Source organism: Petromyzon marinus, chromosome 64 (genome assembly GCF_048934315.1).
Source record: "Petromyzon marinus isolate PM22_M1 ecotype Great Lakes invasive population chromosome 64, UKy_Petmar_22M1.pri1.0, whole genome shotgun sequence".
NCBI classification, from domain to species: domain Eukaryota; kingdom Metazoa; phylum Chordata; class Hyperoartia; order Petromyzontiformes; family Petromyzontidae; genus Petromyzon; species Petromyzon marinus.
In genome coordinates, this window is record NC_133730.1 from 1,490,538 (window position 1) to 1,507,691 (window position 17,154).

General features: G+C 47.4%; 1 protein-coding gene across 2 annotated transcripts in view; it reads left to right on the top strand.

Annotated features, from left to right (window-relative positions):
• The window catches only part of MYO16 (myosin XVI), a 244,649-nt gene that overhangs the window by 65,375 nt on the left and 162,120 nt on the right, over window positions 1-17,154 (top strand). For both annotated transcript variants that reach the window (XM_076054072.1, XM_032977714.2), the window contains exons 3-4: window positions 10,974-11,044; window positions 16,288-16,431. In XM_076054072.1, coding sequence (XP_075910187.1) covers window positions 10,974-11,044; window positions 16,288-16,431 — 215 coding nt within the window. The remainder of the gene's footprint in view (window positions 1-10,973; window positions 11,045-16,287; window positions 16,432-17,154) is intronic.

Genomic DNA, 17,154 nt, shown 5'->3' on the forward strand with positions numbered 1-17,154 from the left:
AATAAATTTATGCAAACCAACACACCTGAAGATGACCGTTTGAGTTATGGTCGAAACGTCGTGAGAAATTTTTTATTGTTTTATATATATTTTATTGTTTTGTTGTTTCTCTTCAACGTGACTTTACCGAAAAAACTAAGAATATGAATTACTGCAGTCACGAAAGCTTTAAATCAAAATGTTTTTGTTTATCATTAAATGTATACGCTCAATAACTGATGGTATAAATGCCAGCGGACACGAGATGCCACGATTGCTACGTTGCTCCTCGTGCCTCTGAGTCATTGTCTCTCGTTACGAGTGAGCGAATAGCGTGCGGCGGGAGCGTCACAAGTTGAAGTCATTATTAATTATTGTGATGTCCCTGCAAGAGAGAGCACGGGGTGAAAGGTTCACAGATGAAGGGAAAGGGAATCCTCTTTGGAATTGCAAATTACCATTCAAAGCACATACATTATACGCTGACCATAGGCTTTGCTTTAGAGGGAAGGGGGAATCATCCAGAATTCCGATTGAGTTGTATTACCTCTTGAAACAAAGCACTGACATTTGCATAATAAACTCGCAGGTGTTTACTGCAGACAGAGGCCCAGGCGTGGGTTATCCTCCGATTCGTCTCTTCTACGTTCCCAGTATCGCGCTTGGCCAGCAGGCAGCAGCGGAGCATTCGGTGTGTGGTGGCGTAACTCCGCTCCACTCACCACGCCTGATTTTAACAAATTTGTGAAAATGCACATGGGACTGGCAACTATGATTGCCCTTGGCCCGAAATGTGCGGGAGATTCATGGGCGTGCAAATTGTCCTTGAAATCTTCAAATTGAAAGAAATATGACCTTCCAGCAACACTGAATGACAAGATAGCAAATGTTACACGCACTGGGATCTGGTGTGTGTTGGTTTCACAGCACTATAACCGTCGCTGTGCCTATTCATGGACCCAATTGCTACATTTTTTTCAAACATTATTTGCGAATGCAGGAAGAAAATTAAATCTAAATTGCTGACATTATTCCCATTTAATTGTTTTGTTAAACAGATAATTTACGTGAATTGGTTCTCACCTGCTGATAACCACTTTGATATTTAACGCCGTCACTTCTATCGGTTTTGTAATAATTCCCTTCGCCCCGATTTTTTTTTACGTTCACCGCTGTATATTTGTTTTTTCTATAATTTCATTAAAAAAATCAGTTTTTCTTGCGTTGTTGTTAGGGTTGACCATGATAAGATGCTGTGAGTATGATTCACGATCGGTTGTAAAGGCTATAGTTATGGCCGCTGTTTGCATGAGTGTTATTGGTTCGTGTTCAGTCATTTTCCAATAACAAAAAACCGATCACGTGCACAAATTATTTGGCTGAGGAAGTGAATTCCCCATCAATGGAAGTAACAAGACGACTGTAAAGATATGAATTGAATGTGGCGTTCTGATTGGGAGCCCTTCCAGCTAAATCTATCTTCCTAGCCGTTTAAATTTAGCAGAAGCAGTTCTCTCTCTCTCTCACTCTCTTTTAACAGCGGCATGAAATTAAATATCTATATAAGATATGTAAATATTGACCCATATTGAAACCCATAGCTTTAGCTCATTCTGTACGGCTTTACGTCAATCTGTTGCTGTATGATGTCTTCACCACGCCCGTGTTTACACATGGGTTGGTTGGCCACACTTCACCACGCTAGCCAGTGGAGGTTGGTGCTGATTGGCGAAGGGTGGGGGGGTTACTCGTGACCGGTTAGGATATCACTCACCACCGGTGTTGGCCGAACTCAGGTCGACGCGTTTGTCGCGCAGCGCGCTAACCACTGCGCCACCGTCCACTCGCTTGTTATAGCTCTGCAAAATGTAACGTTCAGCCTGTTGGGAGTCTGATCTCCCTCTCGTACGCTGAGCAGGTGTGAAAGTGCTGGGGCCTCTACCGCTTGCGTGGATCTCGGAGGTAGTGCTGTGATCTCCGCTTCCGTGGGCCGTTCTGCGACGCCAAGGGCTGGCACCCTGCTCTGCGAGAGATCCGAAACGATGCCGCGTCTCCCTGACGCGACGCCGACATCGCAGTCAGGACACGACTGGGGCTGGAAGAAAATTCACGACAAAAAAAATTGCGAACAAACGCGGCTCACCGTGAACCGACCCAACACCGCCACACGCTCGCGCTTTACGATGTGATACGAGTGTGGCACGCTGACCGCTGCAGCATTGAGATCGCTGCTAAGTAGACACGTGGCGTTTTGATTTTGGACAGGCGGCGACCGACCGGGATTGCACAGCAGGGCAGCGAGCGAGCGAGCGAGGAGGTTCGAGGTGGGGGTGTTTGGGGGTCGTTTGGCCGGTGGGTGACGGACAGGGGGCGGGCTGGGCCGAGCGCCCCCGTTGGCACGTCTCTCTTCGCGAAGTCACGACGATCGGTCCAACAGCCGTCACGTTGCGCGCGTGTTCCTGGGCGTGGAGCTAGACACCACCCCCCCCCGCCCTCGTGTGCCGTGCCGGCCTTCATAGGTGCTACTCGCGAACAGCACTTGCAGCCAATAGTCTGTTAAGGCTGTACGGGGGATCGTTGTCTTCTTTGTTGTGTGTATTGTGGTGTACGTGTGTGTGTCGGGAGCGGTAGTGTCTCGGTCAGGGCAGCAATGCCCCCGCCACGAACCCGGCGACACGGGTTCGATTCCCGTTCACGGCCACCACCAGTGACGATTATCTGAACCGGTCTTGGGCCTCCCCTAGGTCGACTCAGCCTCAAATAAGTACCTTGTGCGGCGTGTAAACATCGCCACTGGGGAGACAAAATAATGCGGTTGGGCGTGGTGCTGGTCACCCACCCCCTCGTGTGCCGTGCCGGCTTTTATAGGTGCTCGCTAACAGCACCTGCCCCTACAGTCTGTTAAGGCTACACGGGGGATATGTGATTAGTCTCCATGGCAATCTAAAAGCAGCGTTCGAGTCACTTTCATTCTGATAGCGTTGGCTCGTCAGTGAGCTTAGCTTGCGACATTTAAATCCCGGCAGTTGCGGAGTCATTTTGAAAGGGTTGATTTGAAAGTGTAACATGTGGTACAAATGAAGGCTATTTTATCATATTGTAGAGCCAGACTCCGCAAATGTGGAAATTGGAATTTAGTACTCATTTCTACACAATTACTGTGACTCGAGCCTGTCTACCAAGAGACGTAATGAATCTCAGTTGGCCACCATCTGGTTAAGTAACCCCAATTAAATTGTCTTAAAATGCGAAACATTTAAAGCTTCACATTGTGAGAAACTTAAGACGTGTCAGTGTAAAATTTAGATTTTCGTCTCCCCCCTCCTCTTTTCCGAACATAAATGGAATAGTCCATCTGAACAACTGCCAAATCGCTCTCCGTGGTGCTGACGTTAAGAAAAAAAACGCCACTTTTTCAAATGTTCTTGCTGTGGTTTTCACACCTGATGATGATTGCTTGTGTTGCAGTCGAATGTCGTGAGAATTGTATTGTTTTATACATTTTTATTTTATTTCATTGTTTCCCTTCTACGTGACTTTACCGAAAGAACCAAGAATACGTGTGAGTGTGTTTAATTTTTAAAAATTATGGTGAACGAGAAGAATCCATTTAGCATTCACATTGCCAAAATTGGCTGTAATTATTGAACCTAAACCAACCCGATATGAGACGCTGATTTCGGCTCTTCATTCATTTACAGTCCAACTGCTTTCTGGTCTGTCTCTGACCCCCTATCTCGAATATCTGTCAGTCCGTTCGTCTCCCTCATTGAACCAGTCCATGAAATCAAGCCATCGAGGCACGTGGAATAGCATTTCCCTCTTTGGCAACGGGCGATTTGGTTACATCACGAACAATTGGAAGTGCACAATATTTAAACAAAGCATATAAACGTGACGGATCTGAACTAAGTTAACAAATTACTGTATATGATTATGCCGAGTTAGCAGTTGGGGCATCAGCAATTTTTGTTTAACTATCGTTCACTCGGATGTGATATGGGGAAAGGCTGCGATGCCCTGTGTATTCATTATGCCGTGAGAATTTATAAGGGGAGCTGAGGTTCAGCGACTGGTGGTGCGGAAGGGGGGGGGGATAGCCCCCACCAGTCCCCACCCCTCCCCCCCCGACACTACAGGGGGCACTCAGGGACACTTGGAAGTGGATGGTTAAGCCTTTGTAATGCTCTGTATGAGACCAAGCTTGCCACACACACCACTGGCCTATCCATTCACGTAATATGAAATGTGTTGTTATTGTTTAAGTTACTGCTGGGTGGCTGAATTCGCGAGTGTGTGGAAAACGTGGGCGAACGTAGGTGCATTACCAAAGCTCAACTGTCCACCATTAATGAGGCTAACGGAGGAGGGCATTTATTTGAATTGCAATTAAACGTTGGGTCAAGGTGAGAGCCATTTCAGACGTAATTTGTCGTTCGCGAAAGAAACCTGCAGAGAAACAGATTGAAAGCCTTGGCAGCCCTGTGACATTAACAAACGCCATGTAGCTTGCAGAGACATTGCTTGACGTTGTTAGTTTGTTGTTGTTGTTGCTGCTGTAATTACGAGGCAAATGGTAAAGAGTGTCGCGTCTCGCACGCCGCTTCCCCATCGCCACGTGACTGGCGCACGCTTGTGAAGCACTTTCAGCCAATTTCGTTTCCACACCGAGCACGGTGATACACCAGCCAAATATCACATCGCTCCATTGCTCATAGTGGCACAACAATTATTATAAGAATAACAACACACACAGTAAAAGCTAAGAAAATAATTATACCTGGACAATATTTTTGGGTTAGAATTAAACGCATCCAAATCATGTTCATCATCAGCTATGGTAAAGCCACTGCTAGATTAAGGGCTATTCGAGTTATCATCGTCGTCATTATCATCCCTCGGGTCCCTGCAATGCAATCCAGCTTCATTCTTGGACGCTCGATGATCTCGCTCCATCTCCCTGGGGGTTCCCTCTCTTTAAATTGAGACTTATTCAACCTTTGACTGCCATTTAGCCATAAGTCTCCATCCGCCAGCCGTCACACGTTCTGTCAACGTATCCTGCACAAAGACAAAGATCCCCCGTATAGCCTTAACAGACTGTTGGGGCAAGTGTTGTTAGCGAGCACATATGAAGGCCAGCACAGCCTACGAGGGGGTGGGTGGCCAGCACCATGCGCGACCGCCTTTGTCTCCCCATTAGCGATGTTTACACTCCACCCCAGGTACTCATTTGAGGCTGAGTCGACCACACACACAGGCCCACGTTAATTAATTCACGTTTTACACGTCGCATGCCTCTCATTTGCCTTTCGTTCTCTGCATTTTGTCCGTGGCATTCCTTGTTTTGTCATCTACCGCACTCCGTCTCTCATTGAAATTCAAATAATATCACGTGTGGAGGTATGATAAAAAAAAGGCGTGAAAATATTTTTGTTGAAGTCCTGGAGAAGAGGAGATTGGTGGTGGTGGCGATGGAGGTATCCATGGCGATGCGCGGCGTGGCGCTCCGAGGGAGCGTTCGCCAAGTCCCAGTGCAGTGCAGCAAGAGGCCACCGCTGCCGCCGCTGCCGCCGCTGCTGCCGCTGCAAGGTCACACTTCTCATTCATCACGCCATTACGCGCGCCCTAGCCACCATGTCCCGCCGTAGCTCGCCGTCGTCCCGGCAACGGGCTGACGAGGCAGTCGACCGGCGCCGGACCCCGGCGAGGCTCTTGCAGGCTGCTGTGCATGTGCGGTGCTCACGTGTCTACAACACACGACAAAGATAAAGACTCCCCCACCACCCCCCCACGTGTAGCCTTGACAGACTGTCAGGGGCAAGTGCTGTTAGCGAGCAGCACCTATGAAGGCCGGCACGGCGCACAGTGACGATGTTTACGCAACGCACCAGGTAGTCATTTGAGGCTGAGTCAACCTAGGGGAGGCCCAGGAATGGTTTCAATAATCGCGACCGATGTTGACCGCGGCTGAGACGTGAATTGGCGCGGACGGGATTGGGAGCGCAGTGCGCCAACCGTTGTGCTCCAAAATACACGGACGCACACACGCGCACACACACGCGCGCGCACACACACACGCACACACACGCACACACACACACACGCGCACACACACACACGCACACACGCACACACACACACGCATGCACACACACGCACACACACGCGCACACATACACGCACACACACGCACACACGCACACACACACACGCACACACACTCACACACGCACGCACACTCACTCACACACACACGCACACACACACGCACGCACACACACACACGCACGCACACACGCACACACACGCACACACACACACACGCACACACACACACGCTCGCACACACGCACACACACGCACACGCACACACGCACACACACACTCGCGCACACACACACGCACAAACACACACACACGCACGCAGACACGCACACACACACGCACACACGCACGCACACACGCACACACACACACGCGCACACACACTCACACACACGCACACACACACGCACGCACACACACGCACACACACTCACCCACACACGCACGCACACACACTCACACGCACACACTCACACACACACGCACACACACGCACACACACTCACATGCACACACACGCACACACACACACTCACATGCACACACACTCACACGCACACACACGCACACACACACGCACACACACGCACACACACGCACACACACTCACACTCAATACACGAACGCACGTGTGATGGGGCGCATGCTTGAGCACACAAACACACGCATGCCGTAAGCACGCAAATTCGCACCCTCACGGGCACCACCGCGTTCGTCTTTGCCTTTGGCGCTGTACAGACTCCCCAATGTATTATTTGGGGGGCTGATACAGCGGTGCTGTTCGGCATTCCGTCGGGCGTTTCCGTTCCTGAAGAAACACCCAGGATGTGTAGTGAAACGTCGGACATCGTGCCGAGCAATATGCAGCGTAACCCGTAACTTTCCAATGTTGTCCCAACATTTGCATGCAGGTGAAACCGTTGCACCAACGTTGCTCCAACGTTCGACGTTTACTGTGTAGGAAAGCTCTGCAGATACGGATGCCAAGCACGCGCACGCGCCAACGTGTGCATGCACACACGTACACACACACACATGTCAGCACGTTTATGCAAATATTGCGTTCAGAGGCAAGCACACACTCGCACACACTTACGCATAAATACATACAAACTAAACACGCGCGCAGACACAGCACACACACACACACTGACTTAAGTACACCCACGTGAACACACACACGTAAACACACTGAACACGTATTGTTGGGCCAACGGTTCCAACCACATGCCAACGTTTTCCCAACGTTGGCATGTTTACTGGGAATATATGAACATGAGCGCATACAGAGAGAAAGGTCCCCGGTATAGCCTTAACAGACTGTTGGGACAAGTGCTGTTAGCGAGCACCTATGAAGGCCGGCACGGCACACGAGGGGGTGGGTGGCCAGCACCACGCCCGGCCGCCTTGGTCTCCCCAGTGGCGACGTTTACACATCGCACCAGGTACTCATTTGTGGCTGAGTCGACCTAGGGGACGCCCAGGGACCGCTTTAAATAATCGTCACCGGTGTTGGCCGTGAGCGGGAATCGAACTCGGGCGCCTGGTTCGTAGCGCAGCGTAGCGCTAAATGCTTCCCGGGGACATGCAAGCCTCCACCACCTCTCACCAAGTGATGGTCCATTTATTTTGATTCCATTCATGGGGAATAGAGTATTCAACATTGGAGATGACCATTGTGCGCATTACATCAAGGGCAGTTCAGAGTTTTTATTTTGTATTATTATTATTGCTATACAATAGGTGGTGTGTACCAAATGGAATGCAATTACAACCACAGTTTGTATTGCTATCGTATCTCAAGGCCATTGGATCTCAAGGCAGTGGTACATTGCTGAATGAAGACCTCGTCACGCCGTGTCGGTAATGGGGCGTTGTGTTTGACCATACTTCACCACGCCTGTCAGTGCAGGTTATTGAAGGGGTGGGCACAGGGCCGCTTCAGAGTATTACGAGCAACTGACGTTAGCCGTGAATCAAACTCACTCAACCACTGTACAGAATGTGCATTTGCAATCGTTTTGTCACGCCGCTGCTGGATGAGTACCATGGGAGGGGGGCAGGTTGCTTAACCATAATTCACCACGCCTGTCAGCGCTGGTTGGTGCTGGCGGACAGCACAGACGCAGAAGTACAGCGCAACAATGCATGTATCTGCACTACTCCATACGGCATAGCTCCGCAAACCCTACGACAATCCTGTGTGTGCACGGTGCTCACCAATGCAAACACTCGCCCAGGCTCAGCCCGGTGAAGTTGATGGGATCGGGTGCATTCCGGGTGATTTGGTGGCAAAGCGTGTCCTGAAATAGCAGCTGTAAAATTGTGGAACAGCACACAACTTCCAGACGTCTCGCCAATTGGACAATCGCGGACACGCTGTCCAGCGGCCATTCTCACCACGGAGCCAATCCATGTTGGGGAGAAGGTCGATGTTTTCATTCCTTGGGCCACGCGGTGATTTCTCTTTGATTTACGGCGCGGCATCATCTTCTGTAAATGGCCGTAAGAAAAAGTGACACTATTGATCGTCAAGAGGTCATTGCATTCCGGGCGTAACAGCCTGAAAACTGCACTTTTGGGACATACAATTGCAGTATTTTTTTTAGATTGTAACGACCGCTCTGTAATTACAGGTTTTTTTTTGGCAAGTTCTTGTCTCTGCGTAGGAGATGGGGGACTCCTTCCACGTGATATCCAAAGCGATTAGGTTGTGAGATCAGACTACGGGTTGATCTTGATTACATTATTTATTTTATCATCCATAACCATGCCGAGTGGACGCTACCGTGGTGCTAACGGTACGGTTAGCACCACGGGACCTGCGACTCAGAGGTCGCCGGTTCGATTCTAACTCCTGGCCCGGCAGCTGAAACAATGCGGCGAGTTTCTACTTTACTATTGTACTTTCTTTTTATCCGAATGCCTCGTCCATTAAACACAACAGACGCTTCTCCCTAATCGCCCCAACTTTCAGACTGGTCCTGTGAAAATGTGTAAATTTCCTTAATTGCTCTAAAATTACCATTCAATGGCATTCTCTTTTACCGTGGTGCCCCAAATAAACTTGAACAATTTTGTTTGCCTTCCCAGACATCCAGACGGCAATCAATAACAATGTTTCTGGACAGTGACAGCCTAGCAAGGTCGCTCATGTCTGAGCCGCTTGCCAGGTTAGGCTGCATTGTCATATTATATATCAGTGTTCAGAGAATTGTAGCGTTTGCTTATTGAGTTTCAACACAATTTTACGTGAGGACCACGTTCACTTGGAGGTTGAGGATTTCAAGCAATCGATAGAATTGTGAAATTGTAACGATGGCGAGAGCCAAACGCCGTTTTAAATCCAATGCGTTCGGCCAAGAATCATCGTCTCATTTGTTGGGGCACTTTTCGAGATGAATTTGAATCTGGTGGGACGAGACTGCAGAATGTCGCACTTTGTCTTCCGTTTGCCGGATAATCTATAAACAGGCCCTCAATTTAATTTCCCAGTCTGCAAGCTAATAAACGAGACTTAAAATTCCATTATCCATCTTAGCCTTTGTCTTGTCAATTAAATTAACTTTACACGGTAATGGCAGCATTGATTTGTTTTGCGTATTATTCTCAATTAAAGTTCGGTATAATCTGAGCACCGGATGTTTGCTTTGTCGGTTGCATCAGCCAGCAGGGAACGCCGGCTCGGTCTCCCGGACACAACGGGACACGTTTCTTAAATCTACCCCACCCCCCCCTATGCCTACCTCTGTCCAAATCTCAAATCTCCCCCCGCCTGCAGCAACGGTTAGTCGATCGCCACCGCCTGTAGTAGGGTAACACTTTCGATGAACCCGCCTCTTCCGAGATGTCTGGCCAGCGTAGAGGTGAAGGCCAGGTATCCACGAGAAGGGGGCCCTCCATAGCTATCTGCAGCGAAGGCACCTTCGCCGGCAGTTGTGCGAGCAAGCGATTGATTGGCCACAACGCTTTGCGTGTCATCTTTTTGTAGCCGTTGACTGCCAAGCTACCTACCATTAGCTAAACATGAGGTAGGAACCCGGCTTATTCTTGTCCTGCGTGCGCGTCTGCGTGTGATTTAAACGTCGATGTGAGCGGCGTCGGCTCGGCAGCTCTTGATGTGTCTGTCTGTTATTGTCCTGCGCCAATCAGCCTCTCACTCAGGGTGTGGTTGACGCTAAGCGGGACTGTCAGCTTCTGATTTTTTGTAAAATTGCACTGGGCATTGCCATTTTCCAAGAGGCCACATATGTGGCTGTAGAGCTCCAGGCTCAGCATCTGCGAGTCGTCAGTGTGTGAAATTGATTATAAATATAGAAGAATACCATTTCCAATGAAATGCGAGTGTTCACTTAGTAAAATTAAAATTGTGTTTTTTTTTTCCTCCTCGGGAATGAGGCAATTATCTTAATTTGAATCTTCTTAACATAACGAGCCTTGGAACTCTGGGAAAACCCGCGACGGAATCAAGCGTGCAGAATGCAACACGGCGGGTGGAACGCGTCCACAGAGTGGTTGACGTTGCCGGTGCGAGGTGGATGCTTGCACGAGAGTGGTGGCGGTGGCCTTGGAAGGCCTTCGTCCAGCAGTCGATTGAGCATTGTCAAAGATGAGGATGAACACTTAGACGTTGTACTCATGAAGAGCATTTACAAAAATAACAGCGTAACTAATGATGGTATTAAAATAAAAATAAATAAAAAGTGAAACCCACGACGTTTTGGCGTGGGTTTTATTTTTAATTTATTTTTATTTTATATCTACGTGACTTTACCGAAAGAACCAAGAATATGAAAATGATGGTATGCCTCACAATTAATCAATAGCTTGCTCACTTTGAACCAGTCTGATGACCGTAGGCTATATTGTGTGTTTTCACTCCACAGTTTTGAAGCTGCTTAAAGACTCCTTCAACCCCAACGCAAAAAACCTGAATGGAAACTCCCTGCTTCACACGGTGAGTTCGCGATGGTTGTTACCGACCGTAAGCTCAGTGACAATGATCTGAACCGGTTTTGTGCTTCCCATAGGTCGACTCAGCTTTAAACGAGTACCTTGTGCAGTGTGTGAACATCAGCACTAGAAGGCGCCGGGCGTGGTACCTGGAAAACCAGCAGCAAGTGTGTAATTGTGGCCTCAATAGGTGCTCGCCAACAGCACTTGCCCCAACAGTCTGTTCAGACGACACGACGAATTTACGTCTTTGATTCATATTGATATTCGAAATATCTTAACTTGAATGCGGTCTTTTCTATGAAACATGGGACGCAAATCTAACAGACATAGACGTGAACGAGCGGTCATCGGCCGTGTGTGCCGGTGCACAATTATTTTATTTGCACGTGAACGTACAAGAGAAAGGTGGCACCGTGGCGAGATTCGATTAATCGATTTTGCGCAAAATGTCCGGGCATCATCGTAAGCCGCCCAGTCATCCAACACAGCGGCCCGTGTCATCAATGTGGGAGTGAAACGGGGTGATCGTGCAGCCCCAATCCAACTACAATTACAGGCGCCCGCCACTGAACATCACGTTTTAAATCCGACCTGATAACCGTGATGACACTACCGGCGTGCTGACGGCGGCCAGGTATTACGTTGTGAGCCCTAGGGCTTTAGTTATTTGTGGCAACCCACTGACAATAGCTATCTCGCGGTTTCAAAAATGCGGGCCGTAATTGTTGAGAAAGATGATATTGGCTGTTAATGATAATGACAATGAGTTAATCACTACACATTATGAGGCTCAATTTGATCATCATTTTCTCCGTAGTGTCAGGGTCAAGTGTAATGGATATAAATGTAATAGGGCGGTGACGGAAAAGAAGAAGAACACGTGCTGAAAAGGCTAATAACTGAGCTGTTATTATTTTCTAATTTTCACTGATCAAATCACGTGGATTGTAATGCCGATGCATTGTCATTCCTCTGGTCGCCGAGATAAGAGTTACCGCGTGGCATTTCATTGACATACGCGCGATTCTATATAAAGGATTGTTCAATAACGACCCTTTGCAGAATGTGCGTTGCTGTGGGTAATAATGCATGAAAGCGCCTCGGATTGGACGACTCCTTGTGCGGGGCTGTTCCAGTGTAGGTATAAGCTCGTACGAGTGCAATATACATGGAGATTTCAAAATGAAGCACACATAGTTCATAGTTATTTGGTATAGCCCTGTGAGCCATTCGGCTCTTGAATCGGGTGCAACCGCAACAAACAAAAATAAAAAAAAATTGATTTAAAGCTTTCGTGACTGCAGTAATTCATATTCTTAGCTCTTTCGGTAAAGTCACGTTGAAGGGAAACAATAAAATAATAAAATATATATAAAACAATAAAAATTCTCACGACGTTTCGACCATAACACAAACGGTCGTCATCTGATGACGTCATCTGATGACGACCGTTTGTGTTATGGTCGAAACGTCGTGAGAATTTTTATTGTTTTATATATATTTTATTATTTTATTGTTTCCCTTCAACGTGACTTTACCGAAAGAGCTAAGAATATAAAAATCAAAAACATGAACAAGAAAACATCTTAAAGTGATTATGTGACTGTGTAAACAGAAAATCCAGGAAAAAAACATCAAAATATTCCTGAAATAACACCGTACACCAATGCTGTGTGCAAAAATCCCAGTGGGATGCAAGTCAAACAACAACAACAACAACCACAAGACAACTAAGATTAAAGCCATCAGTCTCACTCCGTACTACAATAAACAAAAACATGGCCAAAACAAAAAAAAACGTTTTCGAAATCACCAAAATAAAGCCATAAATGCAATGTAACAGTGATCATAGGAACTGTGACCGAATTTTTAACAATAAACGACAAATAAATTATAACACCAAATCCTAGAGTCATATTTTAGGCCACTGAATAGCAATGGCAGCTAGGGGTGTACAACTCCTCTAGAGCAGTTTTTTAGTGAAGATCTCATAGGTAGTGATTCAAGTTGCAGTTTATTGGCAATCGCAATGTAGAGATCACAGTGGTGAGTCCTATATGGGCAGTTCAATGCAAATCTTAAGGCCGAGTGATAGATGGAATCAAGCTTCTTCAGTACAGTACTTGGGGATGATTTATACACGATGTCACAGTAGTCAAGTAGAGGCAGTATGGTAGCTTTTATCAATTCCAAACAGAACATTGGGGGGAAGCAGAGCTTGTGTCGATACAGAAAACCAATTTTTATTTTTGTATTTTTACCAATATAATCAATGTGATCTTCAAAATTCAGTTTTGAATCCAGGATGACCCCAAGATACTTATAGATCTTGACTTGCTCTATTTGATAATTATTCAAGGAATGTAATTGGGGAAAAATAACTTCCTGCTTTAGTCCCGGTGAGAAGCATAGCACCTTGGTTTTGGAGGTATTCAGGACTAGTTTAAGATAAACTAGCTGATGTTGTAGTTTGTTGAAATCACCTTGGAGCTTAGCAATCACGTCATCCAGAGAGCGGCCAGCAGTAATCAGTATCGTGTCATCTGCAAAAAGATTTACCCTGGAATGATCCAGGTCAGTGCCCAAGTCATTGACATAAAGAAAGAACAAGAGGGGGCCGAGGATGGAACCCTGTGGAACCCCTTTTGTTATCTTAACACTGTTTGACCTCCAACCATCCGCGAATACAGTTTGGGTGCGAGAAAAGGGGTAATTTTTTACCATTTTACTGTGTTTTCGGAAAAACCGAGGCAACTTAGTTTACTAAGCAGGGTGTTGTGGTCTACTGTATCAAAAGCTTTGGGTGGAGAGGCTGGTGAAACACCGATGAGATGGTTCTGCTCAAAAAAAGCGGAGAGTCGTAAGAGCAGAGAGTACATATAATATACAATCATTCATGACAGCGTTTTTTTTTGGGGTTAGATTGCATGAATGTCAATGTGTCGTAAACACACCTCCACCCGGCACAGCCAATTGGTAAGGATTTTCACGTGAACGAAACGGTGTGTGGGAGCTCTAATCCACAGCATTTACAATTTGAGCATTACGTTTCGCTGGTGCTCGCAACCAGCATTATGTGGCGACTGCCAGAATAGTGGATGAAGACTTCTATACGATTGTTCACAATTATCGCAATATCCTGATCATATTCGCTGAGAATGCGATGAATTTGCCACGTGGCTCCCATTATCCCTGAAAAAAATTGCGAGCATTAAGAAGCCACTGTGCTACATTCACTCTGGGTGAATATCCACAGATAAGGGGAAGAATTAGGGCCGCGGATTACAGTGAATTCCGTTAACCCGACAGCTACCGTAGATAGGATTAGCGGGTAATAGGGCCACGGAGAGTATGATTAGCGGGTAATAGGGCCACGGATAAGAGGGGTTCTCCTGTAGGGACCGTGCCGACGAACGCTCGGTAGTGCAGGAAAACACTTTGACTTTTGCTTCGAAAGAGGAAATGGATCTGAGAGTAAGACGACGTCACGTTGAATTTACACGTGTGTAATATAATTTAGTAAGGGTAAGTTACGTTTCTTGAAATGCATTGCGGATGAACGTCTCCGATGAAAGTGTACAAGACAGTCGGCGCACAGGCGACGGTACGCTGCAAACGAGGCAGAGTGGAAGCAAGAGAGATCGTTATGATGGAGACGGATTTAAGAGGCAGCGCTATCTCGACGGCTCGTGCGGACAGTGTCGAGGCAACGGATGCCCTCTGCGCCAGCCAATGGTGGAGAAATCTGGGAAGGAAACGGAAAGTGTGCGTGCCAGACGCAACCGAACATGTGGAATAAATGCACGCACGTTCGAATTGCCCCTTGTCAGAATGATATTAAAATCATGCTAATTTTATACAAATGCTACTACTTTTAGGCTGACGAATGAGATAGACAATACAGAGACAACAATTTGACTTCGTTTGGTAGAAAGAATGATGGTAGTTGCTCTCAAGGGCTATGGAGTCGCAGCCAACGAATGGAATGCCTCAAGGTAGAGATGGAGCAATGGAATCAGCACACACGTGCAAGTACCAGGTGCATTATTACATCTCAGGATCTTGATTGTGATGACTGTAGGCCTTCATCCAGCGGTAGATTGATCATGGCTAATGATGATGGGTGCAATTTCTATTCACTGGAACTATTCATACCCTTGGCTCTATTCATCTGTGCAGAGATTTGCCCATAGCAGGAAGCTAAGGTTCCTGCTACAGAGCCCCTTCAAATAGATTTTAATAATTCATACAAACCAATTTATTTCCGCACACATTGGCATGTAAATATTTCATAATCACCACCTCAACATTTTTAACCTCTGAGCACTGGCGGTGGCATGTTGGGATTAAATATGCATTACCCAGCATGCATTGCCTCAATTTTCACGATAAAACTGTCCCCTGCCCTCAAAACATTGGCAGCGCGCGACAGGCATGGGAATTCCACATCTCTATGCCAGTCTACGCATAGGTTGACCACGCTTTGAAAGGCTTTGAGACAAATGACATTGGGTAGAAAGCAGTCACTTGCCTTCTAGTGTGGGCTCTCAGGACCCATCACCAACAAATACCTTGTGAAACAGCACGTAGAGGACTCCCAGTCACTAAGATCATGAGTCATAATTGATTTGTGAGTCAGATCACGTGAATTAATGTGTAGTGCACCCTCCTCCACCCGACACAGACATTTGATAAAGTTGACACTTGAACAAACGTGCCAATGTAATACTGATTCAGCACCACAAGTGTGGTGTTGGAGAGCAATCCACATTTCACAATTGTGTACAGTTGTACTCAGTTTGGTACAGTTGTACTCAATTGTTAAATGTTGTGTCTCCATGTCCTGTATACCCCTGACCAAGTCTCCCTCTATCCTGGTGTCCCCATGTCTGTGTCCCAATGTTCACATATCCATGTGCCCATTCTATCATGTCCCCCCGATCCTGTGTCCCTTATCCCTATATCCTTGTATCACTGTGTCTCCTTGTACCCGTGTCTCCACATCTCCGTGTCCTCGTGCTTCCATGTCCCCGCGTCCCCATATCCCCATGTCCTCGTGTTTCCGTGTCCCCTTGTCTCCATATCTCCGTGTCCCCATACCCCTGTATCCCCATGTCCCTGTATCCCCATACCCCTGTATCCCCGTGTCTCCATGTTCCACCGCGTCTCTGTATATCCGTGTCCCTGTGTCCCCGTGTCCCCGTGTCCCCGTGTCCCCGTGCCCCCGTGTCCCCGTGTCCCCAGAGTGCGCGCAGTAACAACGTGCTGGCGGCGGAGCTGCTGCTGGAGCGCGGGGCGGACGTGAACGCCCAGGACGACGACTCGTGGACGCCGCTGCACGCCGCCGCCGCGTGCGATCACGCGGACGTGCTGCTCCTCCTCCTTCTGGTAGGGCACCTCCGTCCGTTCGTTTTAACACCCGAACACCATCGTCACCCTCAGCGGAAACCAGAACCTCGGGCGTGCTGCTTCGGTTCTTCCAAAGCGATTTCTATTTAATATCATAACTCTGACGACGATGATGATGATGATGACATTTGGTGAAATTGCACCAAGAAACATGGAGAGGGGAATAGTTGGAATGAATTTGGGAGACAGAATAGAGAGCACGTTCATTAAGGGAAATACGCACGTTAATGATATCATTCGTACTGTTGAAGGAATGCTGGTGACGGTTAGGAATAGTAGCGAACTGGCAACCAAGTAAAAGTACGCGAGTGGATGTCCACTGGGTAAATGGAGCAAATAAATCAACGTCTCTGTTGGTACTACGTGGATTGTTGCCTTAAGGAACCATGAAGGATGGCGGTGACTTTGGCAACGCTTTATCCAAAAGAGGGTTGATCATGTCTGATGATGACGATGGCACATGTTCCATCACCACAGCTCACAATGACTTGTTTGCACGTTTATCAGTCCAGTAGTTTTATCAGAGAATGTTCTTCCATGTTTGCTCATCACCAGATGAGAACTCAAGGAATCAGCATGAGTCTCATTCACAGGAGTGATCTGGGGTATTCGTCTGCCAGTTCGGGGGCGATGATGTCTGCTGTATATAATCCCGATTGAGTAATTTGCGAGTCATTTTAGAATTAGGCTATTTTGGGCGAA